The sequence below is a fragment of the Camelina sativa genome, chromosome 16 (assembly GCF_000633955.1).
Source record: "Camelina sativa cultivar DH55 chromosome 16, Cs, whole genome shotgun sequence".
NCBI lineage: Eukaryota > Viridiplantae > Streptophyta > Magnoliopsida > Brassicales > Brassicaceae > Camelina > Camelina sativa.
The window spans coordinates 3,970,258-3,998,056 of NC_025700.1; the positions used below are offsets into that span (position 1 = coordinate 3,970,258).

The window sequence follows — 27,799 nt, forward strand, 5'->3', positions numbered from 1 at the left end:
ATCTCATATTTGTATACACAATGGCGCCGTTTCGAAGCGGACCAAAATTGAAGGAATGGCCCAGTGTAAAGCCCATAAAACGGCCCAGTTTCGACAAAGCTGTCATTTCAGCAGGGTTAGTAAAACCCTAATATATATAACTCGCTACTCAATATTGGCTTCGTCTTTAACTCTTCGTTGCAGCCTCCCTTTCTAAGGTTAGTCTCTGTACTCTTTTGCTCTGTTCCTCTGTTGAATTGATCTGTGTTTATTTATGTACGTGATTGTCCAACTTTATTTGTTACAAATCCTTCCCCATAATTTTTTTTTTTGATTTATCTGCTTATTGAGACTGACTTGCTTAATTTTCTTGGCAGATCTTTTGCTTCTCTTTGTTCTTAAAGCCAAATTCAAAGAGTCAATATGTCAGGGTAAGCTTTCTCTTGCGATGCAGCTGTATTGGATTCTCCCTACATTGTTTTAATCTACTGAACCAGTGATCAATAGAGTTGATAGATTAGAGTGTAAAGGTTTTAGTTTTAGGTATGACTAGAGGTAGATGATATTCTTTGATTTTGTACTTATGCTATGTGACTCAAATCTTTAATCTTTCTTGTTGGGGATTGGTTTACATAAAAATGTAGATTGATTAGTATTATTGCTTCATAGTTCTTGATGTTTAATACGACGAGTTGATTAAAGTATTATACTTTTTCATCATTTCACAGTGATGAGGCTGTTGCTCCAGTTGTTCCTCCGGTTGCTGAGGCAGCTGCGATCCCAGAGGACATGGATTTGATGACTGCAGTGCAGTTGACAATCAGGAAATCTCGTGCTTATGGTGGTGTTGTTCGTGGTCTCCATGAAAGTGCTAAGCTTATTGAGAAGCGTGTTACTCAGCTCTGTGTGTTGGCTGAGGACTGTAACCAGCCTGATTATGTCAAGCTGGTTAAAGCTCTTTGCGCTGACCACAACATCAACTTGCTTACAGTTCCAAGTGCCAAAACCCTCGGTGAATGGGCTGGTGTAAGTTGTCTTGGTTAAAAGCTCTCTCTTAAAGAATGTTTTGGTTCCTCTCGTTCCTACTCTTAAATCTTGATAATGTGGTTACAGCTTTGCAAGATTGATTCAGAGGGCAATGCTAGGAAGGTTGTTGGATGCTCATGTCTTGTAATCAAGGTAGCAGAGTCTTTACATTCTCTACTAATCCACATTAATCATGGGAACTTCGAAATACATATAATGTCTTTAGCTTGTGTACTGTTGATTTATATGTCCTGTTTTGTATTATAGGACTACGGTGAGGAGACAACTGCCCTAAACATCGTCAAGAAGCATATTGAATCTAACTAAATCAAGCAAAGGTCAAGTGTTCAGATGCTTTTACCCTAAAAGGAGCGCATTTTTTACTTGTGGCCACTCTCTTTTTTTCCTCTTGTCTTCGCTGTTTTTGATATTTAATACTCAGTAGTGGACAGGTCTTGAGATTTATTTTGAAACATGAAGTTTTGATGTTATGTAGGTTCTATCACTTTCAACTTTGCCCATTATCATTTTATAGTTTTGCTGCTTTTAATGATTCTAGTATTCTGCATAAAACTTACTTGTGTTATACCAATCTTGAATGTGCTTCATCAACTTATTTAGTCAACACAAAATCACATTTGGTACATTGTTTTTTCCATTGATAGCATTTGCAACATACAGACTCGAGACTTTTCTCTCTAAACAAACTGGGGTAAAAAACAGATACATGGTTTAATAGAATCAGATAAACCAAAACCAAGCCAAGACAGACCCGGAAGCCAGACCAATAACTAAGAAGAGCGTAATGACAGTACCAGCAGCTTCTGCACGTTGCATAGGCACAGCTTTAGGAGCCAGAATCATCAAAACACTTATCAAGTATCGGTTAGTTAATCCCAGCAAGCATGTCAGCCTGGCAACGCAACCACCAACCGCGATCCTCTCATCCTCAGGCATGACCACCGCGGTCAGACATTTCCCAACTAAATCAAACACATTGTAAGCTGCAATGTGTAGAACAGGGTACCAATCTTTGAGACTCTCAGAATGAACGTCCTCAGTGATGAATCCTGGAAATATTGACAGTGTCACAACGTATATGAGAATGATCCCAAAGCCATAAGATTTGACACTTTTGACGATTCCCCAAAGAGTTGTTCTCCACTCAGATCCGGTTAAAGAACCCTTCTTTAGTCTCTTTTCTTCGTTTATCGCCTTAGTCTTAACCTCATTGTAGTACTTGATTACAGGAAGTGTTTGTGCTATGTTGTATAGCACAACACATTTCACCATCACAACAATTCCCACACTGAAGTAAAGATTTGCACTTTTTCTTAACCCATCAGGGTTTTGAGGATACATAGCTTTAGCTAAGATTCTCAACACGGAAGCAAGCACACCAGAAGCAGCAGTGCCGGCGACAACAGCTTGCATATACCTCTCAGGCAATTCACCGGCGACACCAAAAAGACACCCTGCATAAAACTATCAGCGAGACCGGAGAAGGCAGCGACGACGGAGGTAACATCAAAACCGGCATAGAGACCGATCTGTCCTTTAACGTAGACTAGATCAAGAACAGGGATGATTATCAAGCCGGTGATGAAGATGGAGAGACCAAAATTGATTCTAAAGCTTGCATGTCTCTTTTGCGCAAAGAAGACGACGATAACAAGAAGAGAAAGGAGACCGGGGAGCATGTAGACTACGGCAAAGATCCTATCGACGGTGGTGGAAGGGTTAAGGTAGGAGAAGTAATCGACGGCAGAGATGGTTACGTTCCATGGAAGAAGAGAGCCGAGACCAAGAGTGAAGAAGATGATGTAAGCCAAGTTGTATGAATCAGTTGGTGTTTTGGGGATGATGACAAGAAGAGGGTCTTCGTGTTCCATTAGAATATTTTTTAAACTATTGGGGGTTTCTAGTGTAAGTGTGAGTTAGACTTGTTATATATAATGACATAATGTGTAATTTTTTTTTGTAACTGTTATATATGTTTTTGTAACGCTTTTGTGTGTTGACTACGTGTGTACATCTTACCACACTTCTTTAAGTGTTACCAAACAAAAAGCTATACTATGGTACAGCTTGAATTGAGGGGTAGTACAAGTTTTTGTTAATAACAATGTTGTACTACAACGAGAACAATAATAAAAAAAAAAAACCAATGTGAAACTGTCTCTTCCCAACAAGCCTTTGAAAAAGAATTAACCTCCCAAATTGTGAATGAGTTCTTTTAAGTTCAAGTGAAGAAGGGAAGAAAAGCTCCTTCGTTGACATCTATAGACTATCTAATGTAATTTGTTTACTTGAAGGTTGATAGTAGAAATTTATCTTACTTGTGAGAAGCCGTCTCCAAAACCTTAATTCTGAACTTCGAGTGAATATTTAAGTTTTTGGAAGTAAGATTGCGAGTTGGATTTTAGAAATTAAAATAAATAAATTTACTAAATTTAAAGTATTTTCATAATTCTCCTAGGAAAGAAAACACCATGTTTAGGAATTGTAAACTAAAAAAAAAAAAAGGAAATATGTAGGAAAAAAAAGGAAAAGGAAAAAGAAAGAAGAAAAAACGAGTTAGACTATTTAAAGAGAGAGGCGATTACAAATCGATCATTCCATCCTTTTTCTTTCTAGAAATAAGGGACCTCTCTCAAGTCTCAAGAACCCTAGAAATATCTCGTGACTTTGGCGCTTGGGTCTATTCACGCCTCTCCTCTAGTAGGATTTGTTTTGGGTTTTGATTTAGGGTTTCTCGTATATTTGATTTGTAGTTGTTCTTTCTTTGTCTGCGCCATGGGTGAAAGAAAGGTCTTACACAAATATTATCCAACAAACTCTGATCCGAGCAATGTTCTCCGGATCCAAATACCCAAGAATCAGCAAAACAAGGTTAGAGCGATGCTTCCGTTTCCAATTCGATGCAACACATGTGGGAACTACATGAAGGCAGGTACCAGAATCAACTGCCTTCAAGAAGAAGTAACCGGAGAAACCTACTTAGTCATTAAGATCTATAGGTTTTACTTCAAGTGCAGTAAATGTTGCGCGGAGCTGATATTGAAGACCGATCCAAAGAATTCGAGTTTTGTGGTCGAATCAGGTGCAACTCGCGTTACTAGCCTTGCTGAACAACACGATGAGGAGAAGCAAGCCGATGAGAGTGAAGATACTATGAATTCTTTAGATTAATTTTCGATTTTTGCATATTGAAGTAAGTTTCTGGAATTTAACAATTTATTGTTTTTTAAATTACAACAATTTTTGGTTACATGATATGGAATAATTTTCAAGTTAATAGCCTGCATCATTCTTCTCAAGACACATAACCCAAAAAGGTATAACATTTAACTTTTTGACATTATCATTGATCACCTTCCTTAATTCGACTTCATCTCAATGTCTGCATCATCTTTCGTAATAGTGTCCGGAGAATCTCCTGGTAAAAGACCGAGAAGAGGCAGAGGCAGCAATGAGCTGAGATTGCAGAGAATAATAAGCGTTGATAGGTTACCGAAACTGTCTTTTGTGATGCCGAATACTTGAGTCAGCCCTGCACCCATAAGTCCACCTAGAACACTGCCTCCATTAGAGATTGACATGAGTGTAGCGAAGAGAGTTGCTTCCATTCCTTCTGGACACAGTCTCGCTGCTAACACAAGAACCGGCATGAATGAAGCCTGTGACAGTTTTTATTTTAAGTTGTCAGTGCATTGATGCTGATACATTTCCAATAATGCTGCATTAACTACATAATTAAAATCAGAGAATTCAAAGCCTTTGAGAAACTTAATGCTAACAAAAGCTTTAAACCTGAGCGAGGACTGTTAGGATTAGAGAGTCTCCGATAGCAAACCACTCGTCGCTAATTCCCAACTGTCTGTTAAAACCTGACACAAGGATAACCTGCAAAACATACGAGCGTCCAAAGAGTTATTAATTGATTCTGTAGATGGCACAGTTCTTCATGTAAAGTGCACATGGGACCAACCTGAGTCATTCCAAGACCCGTGCCAAAAACTGTCGTCGCGAGAAAGATTTTTCTCAGTGGAACAGTCTTCAGGAATCCATTGTACAGTCCTACTCCGAGCAACGATGCAATTGAGGTCACAAATTTAACTCGTCCCAGAAACTCCGGAGTAAAGCCAAGTTTGTTCGTTCTGTGATGAATTTTAAACCAAATAACATAAGAGGTTCTATAATTAATAGTTAATACTTAATACTATCTCACAGTGGATATAAAATAAGCCGATGATCAGGAACCAAGTGGAAGAGGACATACGTGAAGTAAAACATTGCAGAATCTGAGTGTGGTGTGGCTTGCCATAAGAAGATAAATAAGGTCGGGAGAAAAACGTTCGGTTGCTTAATGGCACTCCATAGCTGAATCATGTTCTGCTTTGAGGTCTGAAGAAAGCCAGGACTGATCAATGTTACGTTCTCTTTCCGCCCTAATGCTGGTTTGACCACACGTTGCTCGTTCACGAGAACAGCAACTGCTGAAGTTATCAAAGGTAGTAAAGCTGTCACCCCAAATACAAACCTGAGGTATAACAGCTTTTAGAATGCCACTTAGTTAGTTATCTATACGACAGGATACCGAAAAAGAAAAGCTACTGACTGTACGCGCAAATTGTGTACTGTACCTTACACCATATGACTCCACCAGGGAGCCACTAAAGTAGGAACTCACAATTCCACCAAAAGCTGAGGATCCCCAGCACAAAGACTGCAGAGATCCTGACACGCTTTGTGACTCACCGCGAGCCCGTTCCACTACCATCGAGTCTACTACCTATGAAAAGTTAACCACTAAACATATTGGAAAAACCAACTCTATCTTGCAACTCAACCAGGCTAAGTTAACCAGAATGGATTAGAAAACTTACAACATCAGAAAAGGCGACAGAGAGGGAACCAAGAAGTATACAAAAAGCAGCACTATATTTACTGTCAACAAAACCGGCCATCAAACTCCACGAAAATGCACCAAGAAGTCCGGAAAGAACCAGGTACGACCTCCTCCGATAGCCAAATAAAGGCACGGAATCACTGTAAAACAGAACAAGTTGCTATTATTGGTCACACTACAGTTTCTTCAACAATAGAATCAAAACAAGTACAGAAGTGGTGAAGAACACATACCTGATAAAACCGTAAAGAGGCTTAACAAGCCATGGCAATGAAGAAAGACCCGTTATCACAGCTGTCTAGTCAAAGAGGTATATATTGTCAGCCTATAAAGAGAATATTTTTTATAAAAAGGAACTTCAAAAGCATCTCAATCAATACCTCAGCAGGATCAAGATGCAAGTCATCTTTCAAATAGAAACTAACAGCTAGCCTAGCGAGTCCTAAAACACCTTGAACAAAATACACCATAGCTACAGCAACATTGTCCGGTGATAATTCAACACCGTAAAACATGGTTCTGCTACTAAGACTTCTTCCTTTATTATTGTTACGGGGAGGCTGTGTTCTAATAACACTAGAAGAAGAAGTATCTCTGTCTCCTTCTACATCCGTATTCGATACATCTCCTTCAGCTACACCTATAGACATTTCTCACAATTAAAACCCAATTTCATGCAGCGATTAACGAATCCAATTAAGGATGTATAGCTAAAGAACTTACTGATCCTAGAATCTAGAAGAAGGCTTTCCTCGGAATTACGCCGGCGAGGAGGAAGGTCCGACATTGAAACTATGGAGGACATATCTCTGTCAGGAGGTCTCCTACGAATCTTCCGGCGGTGAGATCGGGCGGCGATTGAAAGGCGACGTGTCCCGTTGTTGGCGGAGGAAAGGAAGGTGGATGGCAAAACTGTAATTTGGGAAGGTGAGATTGGGATAGAGAAAAGATTGCGACTCGCCATTTTTTTATTAATTGGTTTTGTGTAATTTTTGCCCACTTTCCCTTTTTAAAATTTCTCTTTTTTTTTCCGTCTATTTGCGCTATGTATTTTCTCTTTTTTCCTAATTTCTAACTTTTTTCATTAATACAACATTTTTTTTCTTTTCAAGATTTTATATTTTCTATTTTCTATATTTTTTTCTCTTGTTAAAATCTAAACTATTCAAAACACACAATAGAAAGGAGAGTTTCTCTCTCTCTTCTCTCTACGATTTTTCAGAAAGAAAAAAACCCTCTGATCAGTTTTTTGTTTGCCGATTGGTTTTTCCCCGGCTTAGTTTCCTGTGTATCGGGCTCACTTCTGTCATTCCTGATTTTCTCAACGGGGTTGGCCAGAATGCATGGCCACACATGCGAACTATGGTAAAGGACATCCAGCTACATGACCTATATGTAATACATGGCCACATGTCTGAAGTTTAAGAAGTTATGTGCGGAACATCATACACATCAAATATCGACAAACCGGACGATTTGCGTCGGTGTTGACTCATCGTTGACTCATCGGACCCGAATTAAAACCCGATCGGATTTACAAATCAGAACCCGAGACCAAGACCCGATTGAGTTTATGGGTAATTATCTTATCAGGCTGTGGGCCTAGAGATTAAATAAAAAATATCAGGCCCATTATCTTATTACCACATCGATTTCATCGTAAAAAAGTTAAAACTTTACGATTTCCCAATTCAGTATGTAGAAGTCAATCTACTCTTCAACTAGGGTTAACTCGAAGAAGGAGAAGAAATCATCTGTTGAAGAGGGATCTGCTGTAATCGTTGGTTTTAATCGGAAGTAATTTGGTGTTCGGGTCTGATTCTCACAAATGAGGTAAATTTTTCAATTTCGTTTTCATGTTATAACATTTTTAGTAGTGGTTGAAGTATGAACTAGTGGGGATGTGGGGATGTGAGGATGTTGTCGGGTACTTTATGGGGTTGGTTTCAGGTTTTTATATAGTTGATTTTTGTTTGATTCTTTATTATGTGAGTTGATTCCATTGTCAGTGAGTGACTTGTCGGGGTGGTGGGGAATATTGTTGCTTTATCCGATACAGTAAATATGGAAACATACAAGTATTGTCTTCTTATGTGACCGAAAATTTGTTTTTTTTTGTAGTGAGAAAATTTCTGTTAAGGTGAAATGCCATTATTCTGGCGAATTCAAGTTACTCGGTGGAGTTTTAGACTACGTCGGTGGAGTTGTTGAAGAAATAGAAGTGGATTCTATCACTATCTTTGAAGATGTACTTATATATATGCTTGAGAAGCGAATTAAGTACATTGGGAAGATGTGGTACAAGCTACCATTTGAAGATGTATCAGATAGGAAGCCTTTGTGGGAGAATGTTGATGCTAACAAGAAGAAGTTGGTCTCAAAAGGACGATGGATGAAAGAAGTTGTCATTTACTTTGAGAAGGAAGGAGAAGAATGTGTTGAAGCTATAGACACAATAGCTGTTGGAAAGGAGAATGCGTGTGATGGTGCTCTTATTCTCAAGGAGAATGTTTGTGAAGATGACGAAGGTCAGAGTTCGGAGGCAGCTTTATCTGAATCATCAGACTCAGAGGTTGATGGTGACATTGGTGACGAAGAGGCCGAGATTGAAGAGGAGGATATACAAGTTTTCAACAATGAAAATTTTGAGGAACAGATACAAGACGAAGATGATGTATATCCTGCAACTGATGATGAATCAGGTGATGAGGAAGCACAAACAGTGAAGTTAGTTAGAAGAGGTGTAGTGGATGGTGTGTTCAGTTTAAGGCAGGTTTTCAGCAGTGGGATTGATTTTAAGAGGAATGTGATCAAATATGTCTTAAAGACAAGGCGGAATGTGGTGTTTGACAGGTGGGAAAATGAGAGGTTGGGTGCTAGATGCAAAGCAAAAGGTTGTGGATGGAAAATCTATTGTGCTGTGGAGATACCACTTGGAGGAAAGTGGATGGTGAAGACTTATGACTATGACCATCAATGCCATCCAACAGGAAGGTGTGAGATCATTAAAACTCCTGTCATTGCTGATTTATTCCTTGAAGATATAAGAAGAGATCCGGAGATGAGCGGTCCAGAGATAAAAGATGAGATGAAGAAGAGGTATAACATAATAATCTCGCCAAACCAAGCCAAAGTTGCTAGAAGACGTGTATTTGATAAGCTGCAAGCTGAATGTGATGAGCAGTTTGCAAGATTAAGAGACTATGAGCTTCACCTAATAACGTAAGTCACAGTTTTGTTTTTGTATTATCACTTTGTTCTGATTAATTTTCGTATTTGTGTTAACAATTTTGTGATTTATTGTAGGTCCAATCCGCATACTACAGTTGAGGTTAATACAACAGTAAGGGCTGATGGTCGTGAGGCATTTCATCAAATCTACATCTGCTTTGAGCCGTTGAGGACTGCTTGGAAGCAGAACTGTCGCCCAATCATTGGTTTGGATGGTACCTTTTTGAAAAACTCGACGAATGGGATGATGCTTACTGCCGTAGGAAGGGATCCTAATAACCAGATATTTCCAGTGGCATGGGCCGTAGTGGATTGTGAGAACAATCCCAATTGGGAATGGTTTGTTTGAAAGCTGAAAGAAGATCTGGACTTGGGGCTAGGTGAGAACATCACTCTGATATCAGACATGCATAAAGGATTGATTCATGGTGTGTCAACTGTGTTACCAATGGCAGAACATCGAGCTTGTGCTAGACATATCTACTCCAACTTGAAGAAATCCAACAAGGCAGACATGTTGAAGCCACTGTTCTAGAGAGTGGCAAACAGCTACAATGAAGCTGATTACAAGGAGAATTTGGCGGTTTTCAAAGAGTTTGATCCCCAAGCTTGTGCAACTCTACTTCAAAAGGATCGAACTACATGGTGCAGGGCATTCTTTAGGGTTGGTTGTTGTTGTGCTGATACTCACAACAACCATACTGAGTCGTATAACAGAACCTTAAAGATTGCAAGGAGGAAGCCATTTGTCCAGATGTTAGAGCTGATAAGGAGGGATGCTATGCAACGGGTTGTCATCAGGTCCACTATTGCTGAAAAAAAAACTGCTAAGTACACAAAAAAGGCAAGAAAAGAGCTAGAGAAATCATGTGACGAAGCTCAATATTGTGCAATGATCACAAGCACTGGTGGCGAGTACGAGATTGTTGAGTTTGGGATAGGATATTTTGTGAATTTGTCTGCGCGGACTTGTGCATGCAGGAAGTGGGATTTGACTGGTATCCCATGTCGTCATGCTGTTTGTGCAATAAGAGAAATGAATTACGAAGTGGAAGACTATATGTCAGATTACTACTTGACTGAAAAATGGCAAGGGACATATAGGAGGGGTCTGAGGCCTGTTAATGGATCCAAATTTTGGAAGGACTCTGGAAGACCACGGATTGTTGCACCTCCTTACAAACGTCCTGCAGGGAGACCGAAGGGCAAGGCAAGAATCAAGGGTCTAAATGAATCACCAAGCAAAAACAAATCTGACAAGAAAGTTGGTCGCCAAGGAAGAGTGGTCCACTGTGGTCTATGTGGTCAAGTGGGTCATAATTCAAGACGATGTCCTAATGAGGTATGTCTTCACACTATTGTTCTTTCTCTTTTAATTTGGTTCGGTTGTTCTGACTATACTTTGTTAGTCCTCTGAGAACAGGGCCAAGAGAAGAAAACTAAATGCGGCACCACAAGTGGAAGCTCAAGATCAAGCTGAAATGGCAGCAGCTTTTGCAGCAATGGAAGCTCCTGACCATGAACCTGAACCTCAAGTCGAACCTGAGGTGCAAGATGTTTCCTCATCTGCACCACAGAGAAGAAGCTTTGTCGAGAGGATGCTATTCGGATGAGGTAGCTGACTCATTTTTTGGACATGTCGGGTCGGTTTTAGACTCCTTTTGGTACAATATTGACATGTAGGGTTGGTTGTACATGTAGGGTTGGTGACTTAAAACACCTAATCGGGTATTATTTTGGTGAATTGAAACACACCTAAGGTGANGCAATGATCACAAGCACTGGTGGCGAGTACGAGATTGTTGAGTTTGGGACAGGATATTTTGTGAATTTGTCTGCGCGGACTTGTGCATGCAGGAAGTGGGATTTGACTGGTATCCCATGTCGCCATGCTGTTTGTGCAATAAGAGAAATGAATTACGAAGTGGAAGACTATATGTCAGATTACTACTTGACTGAAAAATGGCAAGGGACATATAGGAGGGGTCTGAGGCCTGTTAATGGATCCAAATTTTGGAAGGACTCTGGAAGACCACGGATTGTTGCACCTCCTTACAAACGTCCTGCAGGGAGACCGAAGGGCAAGGCAAGAATCAAGGGTCTAAATGAATCACCAAGCAAAAACAAATCTGACAAGAAAGTTGCTCGCCAAGGAAGAGTGGTCCACTGTGGTCTATGTGGTTAAGCGGGTCATAATTCAAGACGATGTCCTAATGAGGTATGTCTTCACACTATTGTTCTTTCTCTTTTAATTTGGTTCGGTTGTTCTGACTAGACTTTTGTTAGTCCTCTGAGAACAGGGCCAAGAGAAGAAAACTAAATGCAGCACCACAATTGGAAGCTCAAGATCAAGCTGAAATGGCAGCAGCTTTTGCAGCAATGGAAGCTCCTGACCATGAACCTGAACCTCAAGTCGAACTTGAGGTGCAAGATGTTTCCTCATCCGCACCACAGAGAAGAAGCTTTGTCGAGAGGATGCTATTCGGATGAGGTAGCTGACTCATTTTTTGGACATGTCGGGTCGGTTTTAGACTCCTTTTGGTACAATATTGACATGTAGGGTTGGTTGTACATGTAGGGTTGGTGACTTAAAACACCTAATCGGGTATTATTTTGGTGAATTGAAACACACCTAAGGTGGTATTATTTTGGTCATGTATTTGGTGACTTTAAACACACTTAGTCCCATATATTTTGTTTTGCAAAGCCACTAACCAAAGTCATTAGAAATTCATTAAAAAGTCATTACAAAGTCATTATCATTGAAAAGTCACGACACAATCACTAACCAAAAGCATTCATACAATAACAAAGCTATCTAATAACTCAACCAAAGACAATGGCTCCAATGGTGCATACCAGCAATCCTGTCAATCCAGTGATGATAATGCCTTGACGATACATAGTTGTTTCCATCTCAACATTCTTTAATGACATCTCCAATTGATGCTTCTCCAACTCATCACGAAGCTCCATGATTGTCGATTTTAGTTGACTTATCATCCTATTCTTCTCGTTAATTTCTGCTTGAGCTTCTACCAACGCTTGTCTGGGCCAGCCTTTCACCTCTTCTTCATCAACCCACCTAAAGAATTTGCAGTGTACGTTACCACCTTCCTAAATCCACATCAATAAGAGACTGAACTAATCAACAAATCTCACCACCTCAACACTGTTAATAACACTTACGAAACATACCTTGTACAACTCACACCCAAAGAACTTTCGATGTGGATTCCTCGCCATTTTAGATTTGAAAATCTTAGCCGGTAATCCACAATCACAGACTTTTCGCCCTCCATATCTGCTGCTACTGGAGGATCCCGAGCTTAATTCCATCTTCGAAACAATTAACCCTAAAAACCCTAATCGTCGACTCAAACCTTCGAAAAGATGAACACTAAGAACCCTAATAATGGAGAGCAATCGTTTAAAGACTGTGTTTCGGCTATGTCGAAGAAGAAAAAAATTGATGTTGTGGGTATGGGCCTGATATTTTTTTGTTTAATCTCTAGGCCCACGGCCTGATAAGATAATTACCCATAAACTCAACAGGGTCTTGGTCTCGGGTTCTGATTTGAAAGTCCAATCGGGTTTTAATTCGGATCCGATGAGTCAACGATGAGTCAACACCGACGCAAATCGTCCGGTTTGTCGACATTTGATGTGTATGGTGTTCCGCACATAACTTCTTAAACTTCAGACATGTGGCCATATATTACATATAGGTCATGTAGCTGGATGTCTTTTACAGTAGTTCACATGTGTGGCCATGCATTCCGTGATACTTGAGGTAGCTGACTATCTTTTTTCCTTTTTTTTCCGTCTCTTGCGCTATGTATTTTCTCTTTTTTCCTAATTTCTAACTTTTTTCATTAATACAACATTTTTTTCTTTTCAAGATTTTATATTTTCTATTTTCTATTTTTTTTCTCTTGCTAAAGTCTAAACTATTCAAAACACACAATGGAAAGGAGAGTTTCTCTCTCTACGATTTTTTAGAAAGAAAGAAACCCTCTGATCAGTTTTTTGTTCGCCGGTTGGTGTTTCCCCGGCTTAGTTTCCCGTGTATCGGGCTCACTTCTGTCATCCCTGATTTTCTCAACGGGGTTGGTTGGCTTTTATCCGGCAGCGGTTGCTATCTTAGCACTGTTTTGGCTGGCTCTTTCTCAGGCAGTGGTGGCTTCTTTAGCACCGTTTTGGCTGGCTTTGCTCTAACAGATCTGTCATCCTTCTCTAGGTGGTGTTTGGTTAGACATGATTCGGGTTCTCTCCGGTTTTAGTTCTTTCCCGTTGTCTCAATCGATTTCGTTTATCTATGGCTCCGCTTTTGATTGCTTCTATCATTCCTTTGGTTTGTTTCAAAGTAATTAATGATGATGATTGCTTCTATGCGGATGCTTGATGGGTCGATGGAGTTTGTTTGATTTACAGGTTTATGATGTAGATTTATTTTCTTGAAGATCGAAAAGATGTTTTTTTGAAGACGAAGATGAAGAAGTTTTCTGTGGAGTCATACTCTCAGCAAATTGGAATTCGCCTTACTCTCCGAGCGTAGATCGAGATTTTCTGATAACTTTCCGGCGTTTTCGGCCGGATTTGAAGTTTGCCGTCGCTACTTTCGTCTACCGGTGATCGGAGACTCCACCCTCTTCGACTTCCCACGTGTCAGCTTTCATGTATCTCTCTTGCCACGTGCTATGTGTCAACCCAAACTCTTCAGTCTCAAGAAAAGATTTATTTTATGGGTATGGGCTTTTGTTTTATTAGGCTTCTTTTATAAGTTTGTTTTATAGGCTTGTTTTATTTTGGCATGTAATGTTGGTCTGTTATACTTGACATGTATGTTGGCCTGTTTTACTGGGCTTATATCATAAATAAAACACTCTTGTGAAACAAAAATAGTCTAAACTATTCAGTACCAAACATTGCAAAAAAGGGGTGGCTATTTGGGTACCATTAGATTTGGGTCGGGTATTCGGATTTTTGGTATTAGACTATTAGTTCATAAAATCTCATTTGAGTATTTTTATTTTTTTTGGCCGGCTTAAAAATTGTCCCCCCCCACCCCCCAAAAAAAACACTATCTAAATATATTTTGGGTAGATGTAACTGAAAGCCTTCCAAAAAATATCTGAATTAATCTATAAACTTAGTTAAAATATTATTTCAATTACTAAAAAAAAATTTGAAAGGTAAATAAAACATAGTTATTAGGGTTTAGTTAGCTTTCAGTGTTTCAGCAATTATACCCGAAGTATCTAACCTCTGTTGTAAAACACCTGGAGTGGACTTCCATAACCGGCCCATTACTTATCTTATTGTGTAAGGCCTATCGGCCTTCTTCCTTTGTCAAAGCCGGTTTAGGAATTAGGAAGATAACAAGCCTTCTACTACATATATGTAACCTCTATTCGATTGATTCAATAATAAGAAGAAGAGAAACACAAAACCTCTTTCTTACTTTTACAACACGTTATCAGCACAAAGCTCTAAAACCAGCTGAGAAAAACCCTTATCCTAAAACCCTAAAACCGTCGCCGCTTTTACTTCTTGTTCGTCCAAGTTCGGCGATCAGTTCTCATCGGTGTTCGCGGCTAGTTCCTGTTCGAAGCTCTGTCCGTGACCAGTTCGTGATCAATCCTAGTTCGTGGTCCGGTTCTGTTCGTGATAAAGCTTTTATTCATAACTTGTTCGAGGTTCGTGGTTCGTGGATCAGCTCAAGGTACAATCGAGGTCTTTAGCTCCCGGTTCAAATCCAGTCAACCTCCAAACGGTGGAAGGTAAATAAAAATTAAACCTCCTTAGAACCTATAAATCGAACATGACCTTTAAATCTATTGGAACTCTAAATCTACAAGTACACAATCAAACAAACAAGTTCATAAGTTTCAAAATCCTAAACCCTATAACTTTAAAACTTTAAAAATCGGTTGTTATAGGTTGTTTAGATTGGTTGAAATTAAACTGTTTATGCTATGATTAAAATTCGATTCTGATTGTTTGATTGTTTGAGATTTGATTGCTTAAAACCTTAGAACTAAACCCCAAAATCCGAATTGCTTAAGATTAAAAGTTTAGGGTTGTTTGATTGTTTGTTTGTTGTATAAGAACCCTATAACTAAACTATTAAATTCGAAATTCATAGAAGAAAATTTAAACTGATTTTTCTAAGGATTAATACCGATTAAGATTGTTGTTTAATCAAACTCTAAAAACTAAAATTTAAAATCAGAAATTATTCTAAGTTTGCATGAAAATAAATTTGGATAACTTCTAAATTAATTATAATCATTATCTTAAAGGTTTAAGAAATATTTCCCAAAACCTTGTTGTTATCCAATGTTAAGAAAAAGGAAATCCAATCTAGTAAAAGGAAAATTTCTAAAACTCCAAATTATTTAAGAAAAAGGAAATATTTGCATGCTAGTGTCTATCTAGGATTGTTGTTTTGCATGCATACTAAGCCACAAAATTTGAGTGTAATATTAAGGCATGGATCGGTCTCAAATACCTCGTGGCCCGAAGTGATTGGCATGGTTCGGTCTCAAATACCCCATGTCCTAAATTGTTGCATGGTTCGGTCTTAAATACCGCATGCTAATTGGATGTTTTGTTCTGTATTATGCAGATGTCAAAGCTCAACAACCTCTCCTATGATGCCCTTAATGTTTCTGGAGACAACTACTTGCGATGGGCTTTGGACACTAAGATCCATCTGAAATCAAAGGATTTATGCAAGTGCATTGAGGAAGATTCTGACTGTTCTGAAAAGAACAAGTATAAGGCGATTATGCATATACGCCACCACCTTGATGAGAGTCTCAAGGACCAGTACCTCACCATTGAAGATCCTCTTGACCTTTAGACAGAGCTGAAAAGCAGATATTGACACCAAAAGACGGTGCTCCTACCAAAGGCTCAATTCGATTGGAAAAACTTAAGGATCCAGGATTTTAAATCCGTGGATGAGTATAATTCAGCACTATTTAAGATAGTGTCAATTTTGAGGTTCTGTGGTACTGAGGTTACTGAGAAGGATCTGCTAGAGAAGACATTCTCTAGCTTTCACTCTAATAACATATTGCTTCAACAACAGTATCGTGAAAAGGGGTTTATGACATATGCGGACCTCATCTCTTGTTTGCTGCTTGCTGAGCAGAACAATGAGCTATTGATGATGAATAATGTATTGAGACCTCCTGGTACAGCTCCATTACTAGAAGCTCACAAGGTAGACATGGCAAAGAAAAATCCTCAAGAGCCTAAAGAGCCAAAGGAGACTAAGGAGTCTAATTATGTCCATAGGGACAAGTATGGTCGTGGCCGTGGAGGAGGTGGACGTGGTGGTCCTGGTCGTGGGACCTATTAAGGACGCAATTTTGGTGTTCAAGGCCGTGGAAACCGATTCGGCTTCGGCCGTGGTCGAGGTAGAGGCCGCGGGCAATTTAAACCGCAACATAAGACCAAGTCCACTTGCCATAGATGTGGTATTGAGAACCACTGGATAAAGACATGCATAAATCCTAAGCATCTCGTTGACCTCTATGAAGAGAGTTTGAAAAAGGATCCAAAAGCTAATTTGGTTCATCTCGATGGTGAAGGTGATTTCGACCATGAGAAGGATGCCCTATTGGACTATGAAACCTCCGATTGTTTAGGAGAGGATAATTAAACTAATATGTTGTTTTGATTTAATTTTGTGGTTTATGTTTTGCATTTGATTGGATTATTATTTTGGATAATTATTTTGGTTTAAATTCAAATTATTTATTTCCTTCAATATAATTGGTCGTTTTGTTACTTTAAAGTTTAAAACATAAATTCTTGTCTATATTAGAAATGGCTGAAGACAAGAACATACTTGTGGTGGATAGTGGATCCAGCCACACAATTTTGAAGGACAAGAGATATTTTATTAATCTCATTATGAAAAGTGCCAATGTTAGTACAATTGCGGGTATAGCAAGCCTAATTGAAGGCTACAGCCAGGCTAATATTTTGCTACCTAATGGCACACATCTTGAAATAAGTGATGCCTTGTATTCACCCAGCTCAAAGAGAAGTTTATTGAGTTTTAAGGACATTCGTTTGAATAGTTTCCATGTTGAGACAAACGGTGAAGGAAACAAAGAATTTCTATATATTACAGAAATCACCCAAGGACATAAGAATGTCCTAGAGACTATACCTGCACTAGCCACTGGTATTTACTATGCTAAGATTGATATGATAGAGGCTAACTTGGCAATGAACAATTCACTTTATAGCATGACCGGCTTGGCCATCCAGGTTCTAACATGATGCGTAAGCTAATACAAAATTCTAATGGGCACACTCTTAAAGAGAGAAAAGTTATCCCTAAACATCTCACGTGTGTAGCATGTGCACAAGGGAAACTTCTTATAAGGCCATAACCAGCCAAAGTAAATAAAGAAACTTTGCATTTTCTGGAGAGGATACAAGGAGATATATGTGGACCAATACACCCACCTTGTGGGACGTTTATATATTTCAAGGTCCTTATTGATGCATCGACCAGATGGTCGCATGTTTGCTTATTGTCAACTAGAAACCTTGCGTTTGCTAGATTGTTGGCCCAAATTATACGTCTGCGAGCCCACTATCCAGATTTTCCACTTAAGACTATACGTCTAGATAATGCTGGTGAATTTACATCCCAAGCTTTTAATGAATATTGTATGTCCATGGGGGTGAGTGTGGAACCTCCTGTGGCACATGTCCATACACAAAATGGATTAGATGAATCCTTCATTAAACATATTCAATTGATTGCTCGACTATTGCTTATGAGGTCAAAGCTTCCTGTGTCGGCTTGGGGACACGCAATATTACATGCAGCTGAATTAATACGCATAGGCCATCTAGTGAACATAAGTATTCACCATCCCAATTATTAACGGGTCATGAGCCAAATATATCCCATTTAAGAACATTCGGGTGTGCCGTTTATGTACCAATTGCTCCACCACAGAGAACTAAGATGGGACCTCAAAGGAGGATGGGAATATATGTTGGATATGATTCTCCCACCATTATTAAGTATCTAGCCTGTGATGCAGAGGTCCAAAAGATTATACATTTACAAAAGCTAGCTATACAATTGCCAGATTCCTTTGCTGACCGAAAGAGAGTGACTAAATCGTACATACCAGCTTGTAATGCACCAGTACATATTGATGTTCAGAAAGAACACAATAAGCAAGTTGCTACAGAGTCTAAGACCCGTTTGAAAAGAGGTAGACCATTAGGTTCCAAAGATAAGAACCCTCGGAAATCTAAGAAAGGTGCAAATCAAACCGAGGTTAAGGAAATGATAGACATGGCCGCGGCAAATCCTAAGGCACCGAATGAGGTTTGGAACGCTGAACCTCAAGGTCTTGAAGGTATTGATAATAATGAGATCTCAATCAATTATATCATGTCTGGAATACAATGGAACCGTAAGGATGTCGACATTGATGAAGTATTTGCATATAAGGTAGCACTTGCGATAAATGAGGATCATGAACCCACGTCCATTTTAGAGTGCAATCAAAGTAAAGAATGGTTAAAATGGAAAGAAGCCATTGACGTGGAGTTAAACTCTTTAAAGAAGAGGAATGTGTTTCGTCCGATCTTAAGGACACCATTCGATATAAAGCCAGTAAGACATAAATGGGTCTTTGTAAGAAAGAGAAATGAGAATAATGAAATCGTGAGATATAAGGCACGACTTGTAGCGTAAGGATTCTCTCAAAGACCAGGAATAGATTATGAGGAGACATACTCTCCTGTGATGGATGCAACGACTTTTAGATATTTGCTAAGTCTGGCTCTATAAGAGAAAAACTGGATTTGCGGTTAATGGATGTTGTAACCGCATACTTATATGGTCCACTGGATAATGAGATTTATATGAGATTACCAGAGGGTATAGAGCTTAAAGATAAGAGCGGTTCTCAAGAACAATACTGCATAAGGCTAAACAAATCCCTTTATGGACTGAAACAAAGTGGAAGAATGTGGTACAATAGGCTAATTGAGTACCTAGCCAAAGAGGGCTATAAGAATGTTCCTATCAATCCATGTATTTTTATAAAGAAGTTTGCAAAAAAAGGGTTTGTAATAATAACAGTATATGTGGATGATTTGAATATCGTAGGAACCTCTGGGGAAATCGCCCAAACAGTCGAATATCTAAAGAAATAATTTGAGATGAAAGACCTAGGCAAGACTAAATTCTGTTTGGGATTGCAACTTGAGTACATAAATGATGGAATCCTTGTGCATCAAATGGCATATACTGAAAAGGTACTCAAGAGATTTAATATGGACCAAGCTCACCCATTGACTAGCCCGATGGTTGTGAGGAGCCTTGATTTGGATAAAGATCCATTCGGTCCAAAGAAGGACGATGAAGAAGTTCTCGGTCCTGAAGTGCCATACCTCAGTGCTATAGGAGCGTTAATGTTCTTGGCTAGCCACACTAGACCAGGCATTTGTTTTGCCGTGAACCTCCTAGCGAGATTTAGTTCTTGTCCGACCCAAAGGCACTGGAACGGTATGTGTTGCGTTATCTACAAGGGNACTGCATAAGGCTAAACAAATCCCTTTATGGACTGAAACAAAGTGGAAGAATGTGGTACAATAGGCTAATTGAGTACCTAGCCAAAGAGGGCTATAAGAATGTTCCTATCAATCCATGTATTTTTATAAAGAAGTTTGCAAAAAAAGGGTTTGTAATAATAACAGTATATGTGGATGATTTGAATATCGTAGGAACCTCTGGGGAAATCGCCCAAACAGTCGAATATCTAAAGAAATAATTTGAGATGAAAGACCTAGGCAAGACTAAATTCTGTTTGGGATTGCAACTTGAGTACATAAATGATGGAATCCTTGTGCATCAAATGGCATATACTGAAAAGGTACTCAAGAGATTTAATATGGACCAAGCTCACCCATTGACTAGCCCGATGGTTGTGAGGAGCCTTGATTTGGATAAAGATCCATTCGGTCCAAAGAAGGACGATGAAGAAGTTCTCGGTCCTGAAGTGCCATACCTCAGTGCTATAGGAGCGTTAATGTTCTTGGCTAGCCACACTAGACCAGGCATTTGTTTTGCCGTGAACCTCCTAGCGAGATTTAGTTCTTGTCCGACCCAAAGGCACTGGAACGGTATGTGTTGCGTTATCTACAAGGGACGACAGATTTTGGTTTATTTTATACTAACCATAACAAAGAAGGTTTAGTTGGTTTTGCTGATGCAAGTTATCTGTCTGATCCACATAATGCTAGGTCTCAAACCGGCTATGTATTTACACACGGTGGTACAACAATTTCTTGGCGTTCTATGAAGCAGACTATTGCGGCCACATCATCTAATCATGCGGAGATCCTAGCAATGCATGAAGCCAGCCGAGAGTGCGTATGGTTGAGGTCGATGACTCAACATATTAGGACGGACTGCGGTATGGTCGATGACAAAGAACCAACCGTGATCTATGAAGACAATGCAGCTTGCATCGCACAACTTAAGGAAGGCTACATCAAGGGAGATCGGACGAAGCACATATTACCCAAGTTCGTCTTCACACACGAATTACAGAAGGTCGGAGAAGTTCAAGTGGTACAAGTTCAATCCTGTGACAACTCAGCCGATCTCTTCACCAAATCTTTATCGGCATCAACATTCAAGAAGCTCGCGCATCAAATTGGAATGTGGAGGCTTAAGGACTTTCAGTGATGCTTAGAACAGGGGGAACAATGCGTGTTGTACTCTTTTTCCTTCACCTTGGTTTTGTCCCACTGGGTTTTCCTGGTAAAGTTTTAATGAGGCAGCACCCCAAGCGTATTGCGTTGATCCTTAGCATCGGCATGGTTATGTCATCCAAGGGGGAGTGTTGTAAAATACTTGGAGTGGACTTCCATAACCGGCCCATTTCTTATCTTATTGTGTAAGGCCCATCGGCCCTTCTTCCTTTGTCAAAGTCGGTTTAGGAATTAGGAAGATAAACCTTAGCCTTCTACTATATATATGTAACCTCTATTCGATTGATTCAATAATAAGAAGAAGAGAAACACAAAACCTCTTTCTTACTTTTACAACAACCTCCAAGCTTTATTCAAATATTTATCTAGAATCGGTTTGATCGGGTTTGGATTTTTTTCGAACAATGTGAAGCCTTAACCATAACAACAATTATATATATTACTAGGATCATACCCGCGCTACAGCGCGAGTGAATATTTACAAACATATATCATTCATAACATAATAGAATATCTTATATTTTTTTCGTTATAGTGAATTACATGTATATAAATGTATTGAGATTATATAAAATAATAGAAGGAAAAAAAAAAGTAGATGATGAGTTTTGATAAGATGAAAGAGAAAAAAACTGAGAAACAATTATGATGAACTAACCCGCAAAAAAAATTGTATTCGTAGAAATATCAATCATAATTTACTCACCATATAATTGTGAGTTTTGCAAATCAACCCGTGTATATTTAAAATAAATATGACAGAAAAATAAATAATATTTGTTGTAACACTTAAAATTGTAATTTAGTAATTTAATATTACAATAATATATTTAGTGTCAATTGAGAATAACAATTCTCTTTAATATCAATTCTATTTAATAGAGTAATGTGAATTCTAACAATTCTACTTAATATCAAGTGAAGAACATATGTCGGAAAAAAACACAAAAGTACACAACCCGTCTAACCCGCGAGCCACCATGGGTGTATATATCAAAGCATCTTTACAATAGATTTTGTTACAATTAATTTGACATTTTGTTACAATTAATTTGACATTGTATTGTATATTGAGTAATTTAGTACATAATATAGTTGGATTTTTTTTACATATATTGTTTAATATAAGAAATTAAATTAGAAGTTCGTTAAACAATATGATTTTAAAAAACTAATACTTCAAATACAAAAAGTAATAAAAATGACCAATTATTCTTGTACAAAAACTAATTGTTGAATTTGGTTAATATTTAATAGTATTATTAGTTTTTGTACTTGAATAATAGACATATAACAATAGAAACTGAGGATGAGAATTACAAAATTTTCATTTACAAAAACCATAACACCCACTAAAACAAAACTTGTGTGTCACTTAATTAGTATTTGACCAAAAATATATATACACAGTATAGTCTAAGACTCTAAGTATAATTTTCTTCAAGATAATATTTATTCTAGTTCAATAGTTGTTTTTTTTTTTTGTTGTTGTGTAGCCATTCTCCCTTATTCTCATCATCCAGACTTACTTCCTTTNGGATAGCGCAACTAGTTAAATCTTTACCATATTTTTTTTATATATAAGTTAGGGAAAAATATTTTATTTGATTTTCTAATTGTTTTCAGTAAATCACGCAAAAGTTTTGGTTTGATAGGATAAAGAGAGTATTTACTAAAGATTGAGATCTTACTGATTTGTGCAATCAATTATTTTGTTATTCAGTTGGATTCTTTTAGGAATGTTTCTTGTAGTATTTTATATTGGACTATATAGTTTTCCTATTTATTTTATATGCTATATTCAGTTTGTTTTTTTGGGTTAAGTTTGTTGATATTAATAATTATAATAAATTTTAAATAAACATTAATTATGTATATTTGTTAGTTTCCTAAATTGTAGGAACAATATATATATTATCGTAACTATTATTGTTTATTTTTGGGAGAATTTATTGACATTCTCATTTATGATTAATTTTTTTGGAAAAATTCATTTATGATTTTTTTTGAGAAAATCCGATAACCCATTCAGAACACCGGGTATTTATAACTCGAATCCGACTCTCTTAATTTCGGGTTATTATTGTGAAATTGACCCGACCCGAAAACACTTGTGTACTACTCTTTTACTTATATAGGGATTCACATAGTATTCTAAAAAAACACCAAAAATAAATTATTTTTGTCTAAAATAGGTAATGTGAATGAGACTGATTGTGTGCCCCATAAGTTGAAATTATTCGAATGCTTAAGAATTAAAGAGATGAAAAAAACAAATATATATATATATATAATATAAGGACTTGTATTATTGTAGTTGTATTTTATGCATTTTCTTAAATGTCTATTATGTTTACGGAAATTTATAAACGACCAAAAGAAGCTTTCGCCAAAGAACACGACGCACTTCACTTCAAATCAAAACCGATAAATGGAAACCTTTTTCAAGAAAAGAAAAAAAGAATGGTGAATGGTAGATAATATATGCTGTTCATCTAATACCGTCGTAAAACCGCCTTTTTCAACCACACCTTCCATTCAACAAGACCTTATTGTTGCGTATTTGACCGTTCGAAGCAACAAGGAACGTTCTGTTTTCCTTTAATTCTTGTTAAAAGAAAAAAGGAAAAAATTAAAATCAGATTATATATACCGCGATACATAGAACAATTATTAATTATCATATTGAGAGAGAGAGAGAGAGAGAGCTAACTATTTTAACGAATTCTTAAAGAATCTTCATAGACTAAAAAGGAAAGAAACAATGTCAATGGAGATCGACTCATCTAAATCCGCCGTGACTTCCTCACCGCCGGAGAAAATCCATGTCCGACCAATGACTCTCTCCGACATAGACGACTTCATGGTTTGGGCCACTGACTCAAAGGTCACACGCTATTGCACGTGGAAGCCTCACACGAGCAAAGAAGCCACGATCTCATACTTAAACAACGTCGTGTTGCCACACCCTTGGCTCAGAGCTATCTGCTTAGAAAACGACCGTCCGATCGGCTCGATCTCCGTCACACCAGTCGATGAGATCAGAGGAGAGATAGGTTATCTCATCGGGAGCAAGTATTGGGGGAAAGGGATCGCGACGGAGGCTGTGAGGCTTGTGGCGGCGGAGATATTCAAGGACAAGCCGGAGATGGAGAGGCTTGAAGCACTTGTCGACGTTGATAATGTCGGATCTCAAAAGGTTCTTGAAAAAGTTGGGTTTGTGAGAGAAGGGGTGATGAGGAAATTTATGTATCTAAAAGGAAACGTTAGAGATATGGTCATGTTTAGTTTATTGCCTTCTGATTCTTTGCACTGATCATGACCTGAATTGCACCAACAAATATCAATCACATCAGATTTGCATAGATGATATATTGTATTTTGCTTTAGTTTGTATACATCACCTGTTATAACTTGTTGATGTGATGCTCTGTTTCCCCTTCTTCTCATGTTGTACGTAGTAACCTTATTTACTATTTTTATACCATGATTGTTTATAATTTGAGAGTACAAGCCTTTTTATTTTACCAGTTAATTTATGGTCATATATTTAAAAGTACAAATAAACAAAATGAAACATGACATACTTGATTAACCAACTAAATTAAGTTTAACTGAAGTACGTAATTTGATTATTGCGTTGACTTGGACAGTGTACCAACGACCATTTGTATAATTGTACTACAATTATTAACAGTAACTAAAATACTTGAGAAACAGTTCAGTCCTCCTTGGAAAATGTGACCAGACACGATTTGTTGGCAATATTGGCATCTAGCTGGAAGCAACACGGTATGTTCCGATCCGACCAATACTTTGTTTGGCAACCAAGTAACTGTTGAAAGTCAAATGTCAAATGTCGACAACTTTCCACTCACAGGATGACACGTCATCTTCAAACACTATTTAATCGAATAACTACAATACAAAACATTTAAACATTAATCTATATAGCAAATGGTACTATTTTACTTTTAGTGTTATTTTTAAAGTCAAAAAGCTATAGGGAGGATCCTAATTGTTTTCTAAGATCGCGATCTGTCTATAAAAGACACCGCTTAGACGTAGTAATGTGATATCTCAAACAATTATCACTATCCTATATAGAGATGGACTTACAAGAAACGCAAACAAGCATGAGCTTTTTGCCTCCGGGAAGAGTATCACTCCGGTCGATGACTCTCTCCGACGTCGACGACTACATGGTTTGGGCAACAGACCCTGAAGTGGCACGCTTCTGCACTTGGGAGCCGTGCACGAGCAGAGACGAAGCCATCAAATACATAACCGATCGTGTCTTGACACACCCTTGGCTCCGAGCCATCTGCATAGAAGACGACCGTCCTATCGGCTACATCTTGATCATGGCGGTGGATAACATCAGAAAAGAGATAGGTTATGTCCTAGCGAGAAAGTATTGGGGAAAAGGGTTTGCGACGGAGGCAGTGAGGCTAGTGACGGCGGAGATATTTAAAGAATTTCCAGAGATTGAGAGGGTTGAGGCACTTGTCGATGTGGAAAATGTTGGATCTCAAAAGGTTCTTGAGAAAGTTGGGTTTACTAGAGAAGGTGTGATGAGGAAGTTTCTATATATCAAGGGAAGTGTAAGAGACACTGTTATGTTTAGTTTCTTGCCTACTGATACTATGAAGTAATTGGATCAACAAAAACATTAATAAACATATATAGAAGTGGTTCACATTCTATTTATATGTTGGAGTTAGTGTATGACTCATACCCAAAATAGCTTCTCATTATATTACTCTTTGGCTTATTGGATGAGTGTTACTGTTTTCTGCGATGGTGTCAATCTTATTACTCTTTGACAATACCTTGAATTGTTTCTTAACGGGATCATACCCAAAATAGCTTCTCAGACAACTCCTCTACCTCGTCTTCATTCTAGGTAAAGTTAAAGATTCTCCGGTGCTAGGGTTACATATAACCGACACCAAAGCTGGATTTTTCCTTCCCTTTAAGATCCGTTTTTCAGTAAGACAGACGACGCCGTTGCTAGGACCAATGAGTCCACAGGCGTTGGGGGAAATGTGCAAGCTGATTGGTTGCACAAGAGATCTCATCATGACTTTGATGAGGAGACTGGTGTGAGGAGAAGAATTAAGACCAACCCTTGGTTTGTGTCGCAAGCAAACAACAGCTGCGGGTGAGCTGATGTTTTGGTCAAGAACAACTCCGTGAAATCTGGAAGTCTAAGTATGGTGGCCCAGATCTTGATACGCAAAGACATATATCTATAGACTTCGAGGGCAACCTCGAGAATATCTCGTTAATGAGATCTATTGGGATCGAAAAAAAGATTTGTGCATGCTTTTTTGTTTTGTATAATGAAAATACTCTGAATGTAAAAGATGTGGTTACAAAAGGTATGATACTAGTTAGACTGTGATCGATAGGTAGAGATGAGTTTAAAAAAGCAAAGATTATTAGCTTATTAGAAGTTAGAACAATCTTTTGCTCTAGATCGAGTGCATGAAACAATTATGTAAAGCGTTAAATAAGATAATAAGATTCATTAAGTATCCACATAAGTTTCACAACATCACAGAGTCACCGGAAACAGAAGATACATATCCAACAAGGAAACAAAATGATAACTAACCAAGAGATGTGGAGATATAACGAACGACTCAAGTAAGATTCCCATGGTCTTTATGATGAAACAAGCTATGTTACACAATCTTTTCAAGTTATAAATCCCTAAAATGCTCGAATAAGCTCCACATTCTCTACATGATTTGAAAAGTTGTCAACACCATAACCATTAAACTCTCCCATTCCTCTAACTCCAACTCTTACGACAGTCTTCTTCTCGACATTGTAGTAGAAAACATAGAAAGGATTCCACAGAAATGTCGGCACAAACACAAATTCAGTTGTACCAACCACTCCAAAACAGCGTAATTCGGTCTCCTTAACTACATGTTGCCAAACAGGAGGATGTAACACAAAAACATGCTTGGACCATTCCTTTTTTTCCAAGTCTTGGAGAACCCACAAGTCAAAACTTGTATCTCTCCCATAAAAATACTTAGACATAAGGGAACCTAGTTTGCCATTGTAATTTATCAGAGTAGTTGCATCTTGCATCGGTCCAATGAGGTTAAGAAAGCTCAACTTCTCAGAAGTAAAATCAAAACAAACTACAAAACATTGGACGGAAGACCTGTCGACAGTACCTATATAGTAAAAGACACCATCGATGCATATCCCTCCAGGTCTGGGAACATGGGGTAAGCAACATTCGACAATTCTCCATGATGGTTTCCCAGTTCCTCCTAGTGTCAGAACTTGAAACGCGTCATATCTCTCATAATCTTCATTTGCACCTGACATGGTAATGAACAATACCTTGAACTGTTTCTTAACTGGATCATACCCCATAAACTTAACCATTTTCCGCCCAAGCATATTGCACTTGGGCTTCACTTCCGGCTTCGCTTCCGGTAAAAGTAAGGATTGTCCGGTGCTGGGGTTAAATAGCAACGACAACAGTAGCACTTTATGATTAGCAGTTGTCTTGACACCTCTGAGAAGGACAAAGCCGTTACTAGCACCAACGAAATCATATAATCTGAGGGAAGGGTTAAAACGACTGGCGGCTACAGCAAAGGACGAGTTATCAACAGGGTTTTGAGGATGCTGTGTGGAGAAGAAGACGAACGCATCCTCTTTGTCTCGGAAGATGAACAAGAGCTGCGGGCGGGGAGAAGATCTGGTCAAGTACAGCTCCGTGAAATCTGGGCGGCGTAGTACGGCGTTCCAGAGCTTCGACACGCACCGACATCTGGCTATAGACTTCGCCGGCAACCTCGAGAATATCTCCATCACGAGATCGATTGAGATCGGCAACGAGTT

At 38.4% G+C, this 27,799-nt stretch overlaps 7 protein-coding genes and 1 pseudogene across 8 annotated transcripts; 4 read left to right on the plus strand and 4 right to left on the minus strand.

Annotated features, from left to right (window-relative positions):
- LOC104749660 (40S ribosomal protein S12-2) lies at positions 121-1,558 on the plus strand. Of its 2 annotated transcripts, none has more exons than XM_010471333.2 (5): positions 121-197; positions 357-410; positions 708-1,005; positions 1,093-1,158; positions 1,273-1,558. In XM_010471333.2, the coding sequence occupies exons 2-5, from the start codon at positions 403-405 to the stop codon at positions 1,330-1,332; spliced, it is 432 nt and encodes a 143-aa protein (XP_010469635.1). In that variant the 5' UTR covers positions 121-197; positions 357-402; the 3' UTR covers positions 1,333-1,558. The 2 variants fall into 2 exon arrangements, with proteins under 2 accessions (XP_010469635.1, XP_010469636.1); XM_010471334.2 differs by lacking the exon at positions 121-197 and adding an exon at positions 231-255.
- LOC104749659 lies at positions 1,435-2,942 on the minus strand (annotated as a pseudogene).
- Positions 3,802-4,197, plus strand: LOC104753337 (coiled-coil domain-containing protein 94 homolog). Its single transcript, XM_010475603.1, has one exon. The coding sequence runs from the start codon at positions 3,802-3,804 to the stop codon at positions 4,195-4,197; it is 396 nt and encodes a 131-aa protein (XP_010473905.1).
- On the minus strand, positions 4,213-6,913 carry LOC104749661 (folate-biopterin transporter 1, chloroplastic). The gene is made up of 9 exons (XM_010471335.2): positions 6,641-6,913; positions 6,298-6,557; positions 6,151-6,215; positions 5,895-6,057; positions 5,652-5,800; positions 5,288-5,548; positions 4,997-5,165; positions 4,819-4,911; positions 4,213-4,685 (listed from the first exon to the last, which is right to left on the minus strand). Exons 1-9 carry the CDS (start codon positions 6,879-6,881, stop codon positions 4,386-4,388), a joined length of 1,701 nt encoding a protein of 566 aa, XP_010469637.1. The 5' UTR covers positions 6,882-6,913; the 3' UTR covers positions 4,213-4,385.
- Positions 11,975-12,487, minus strand: LOC104753338 (uncharacterized protein At1g43920, Chloroplastic-like). The gene is made up of 2 exons (XM_010475604.1): positions 12,347-12,487; positions 11,975-12,265 (listed from the first exon to the last, which is right to left on the minus strand). The coding sequence occupies exons 1-2, from the start codon at positions 12,485-12,487 to the stop codon at positions 11,975-11,977; spliced, it is 432 nt and encodes a 143-aa protein (XP_010473906.1).
- Positions 23,592-24,450, plus strand: LOC104749662 (uncharacterized N-acetyltransferase p20-like). Its single transcript, XM_010471336.2, has one exon. It carries the CDS (start codon positions 23,688-23,690, stop codon positions 24,237-24,239), a length of 552 nt encoding a protein of 183 aa, XP_010469638.1. The 5' UTR covers positions 23,592-23,687; the 3' UTR covers positions 24,240-24,450.
- On the plus strand, positions 24,988-26,463 carry LOC104749663 (uncharacterized N-acetyltransferase p20-like). The gene has a single exon (XM_010471337.2). The coding sequence runs from the start codon at positions 25,033-25,035 to the stop codon at positions 25,576-25,578; it is 546 nt and encodes a 181-aa protein (XP_010469639.1). The 5' UTR covers positions 24,988-25,032; the 3' UTR covers positions 25,579-26,463.
- Positions 26,642-27,769, minus strand: LOC104753339 (putative F-box protein At2g19630). Its single transcript, XM_019237680.1, has one exon. The coding sequence runs from the start codon at positions 27,767-27,769 to the stop codon at positions 26,642-26,644; it is 1,128 nt and encodes a 375-aa protein (XP_019093225.1).

What these genes read in the sequence shown, in the direction of transcription:
- LOC104749660 (XM_010471333.2), top strand. An exon ending in CCCTCGGTGAATGGGCTGGT is followed by an intron (nt 1,006 to 1,092) that starts GTAAGTTGTCTT and finishes ATGTGGTTACAG; the next exon opens with CTTTGCAAGATTGATTCAGA. An exon ending in GCTCATGTCTTGTAATCAAG is followed by an intron (nt 1,159 to 1,272) that starts GTAGCAGAGTCT and finishes TTTGTATTATAG; the next exon opens with GACTACGGTGAGGAGACAAC.
- LOC104753337 (XM_010475603.1), top strand. Translation starts at nt 3,802, where the DNA reads ATGGGTGAAAGAAAGGTCTTACACAAATATTATCCAACAAACTCTGAT.
- LOC104749661 (XM_010471335.2), bottom strand. Translation starts at nt 6,881, where the DNA reads ATGGCGAGTCGCAATCTTTTCTCTATCCCAATCTCACCTTCCCAAATT. An exon ending in CTGTCGCCTTTTCTGATGTT is followed by an intron (nt 5,801 to 5,894) that starts GTAAGTTTTCTA and finishes AACTTTTCATAG; the next exon opens with GTAGTAGACTCGATGGTAGT. An exon ending in TCCTAACAGTCCTCGCTCAG is followed by an intron (nt 4,686 to 4,818) that starts GTTTAAAGCTTT and finishes AAACTGTCACAG; the next exon opens with GCTTCATTCATGCCGGTTCT.
- LOC104753338 (XM_010475604.1), bottom strand. Translation starts at nt 12,487, where the DNA reads ATGGAATTAAGCTCGGGATCCTCCAGTAGCAGCAGATATGGAGGGCGA. An exon ending in TTGGGTGTGAGTTGTACAAG is followed by an intron (nt 12,266 to 12,346) that starts GTATGTTTCGTA and finishes ATGTGGATTTAG; the next exon opens with GAAGGTGGTAACGTACACTG.
- LOC104749662 (XM_010471336.2), top strand. Translation starts at nt 23,688, where the DNA reads ATGTCAATGGAGATCGACTCATCTAAATCCGCCGTGACTTCCTCACCG.
- LOC104749663 (XM_010471337.2), top strand. Translation starts at nt 25,033, where the DNA reads ATGGACTTACAAGAAACGCAAACAAGCATGAGCTTTTTGCCTCCGGGA.
- LOC104753339 (XM_019237680.1), bottom strand. Translation starts at nt 27,769, where the DNA reads ATGGAGATATTCTCGAGGTTGCCGGCGAAGTCTATAGCCAGATGTCGG.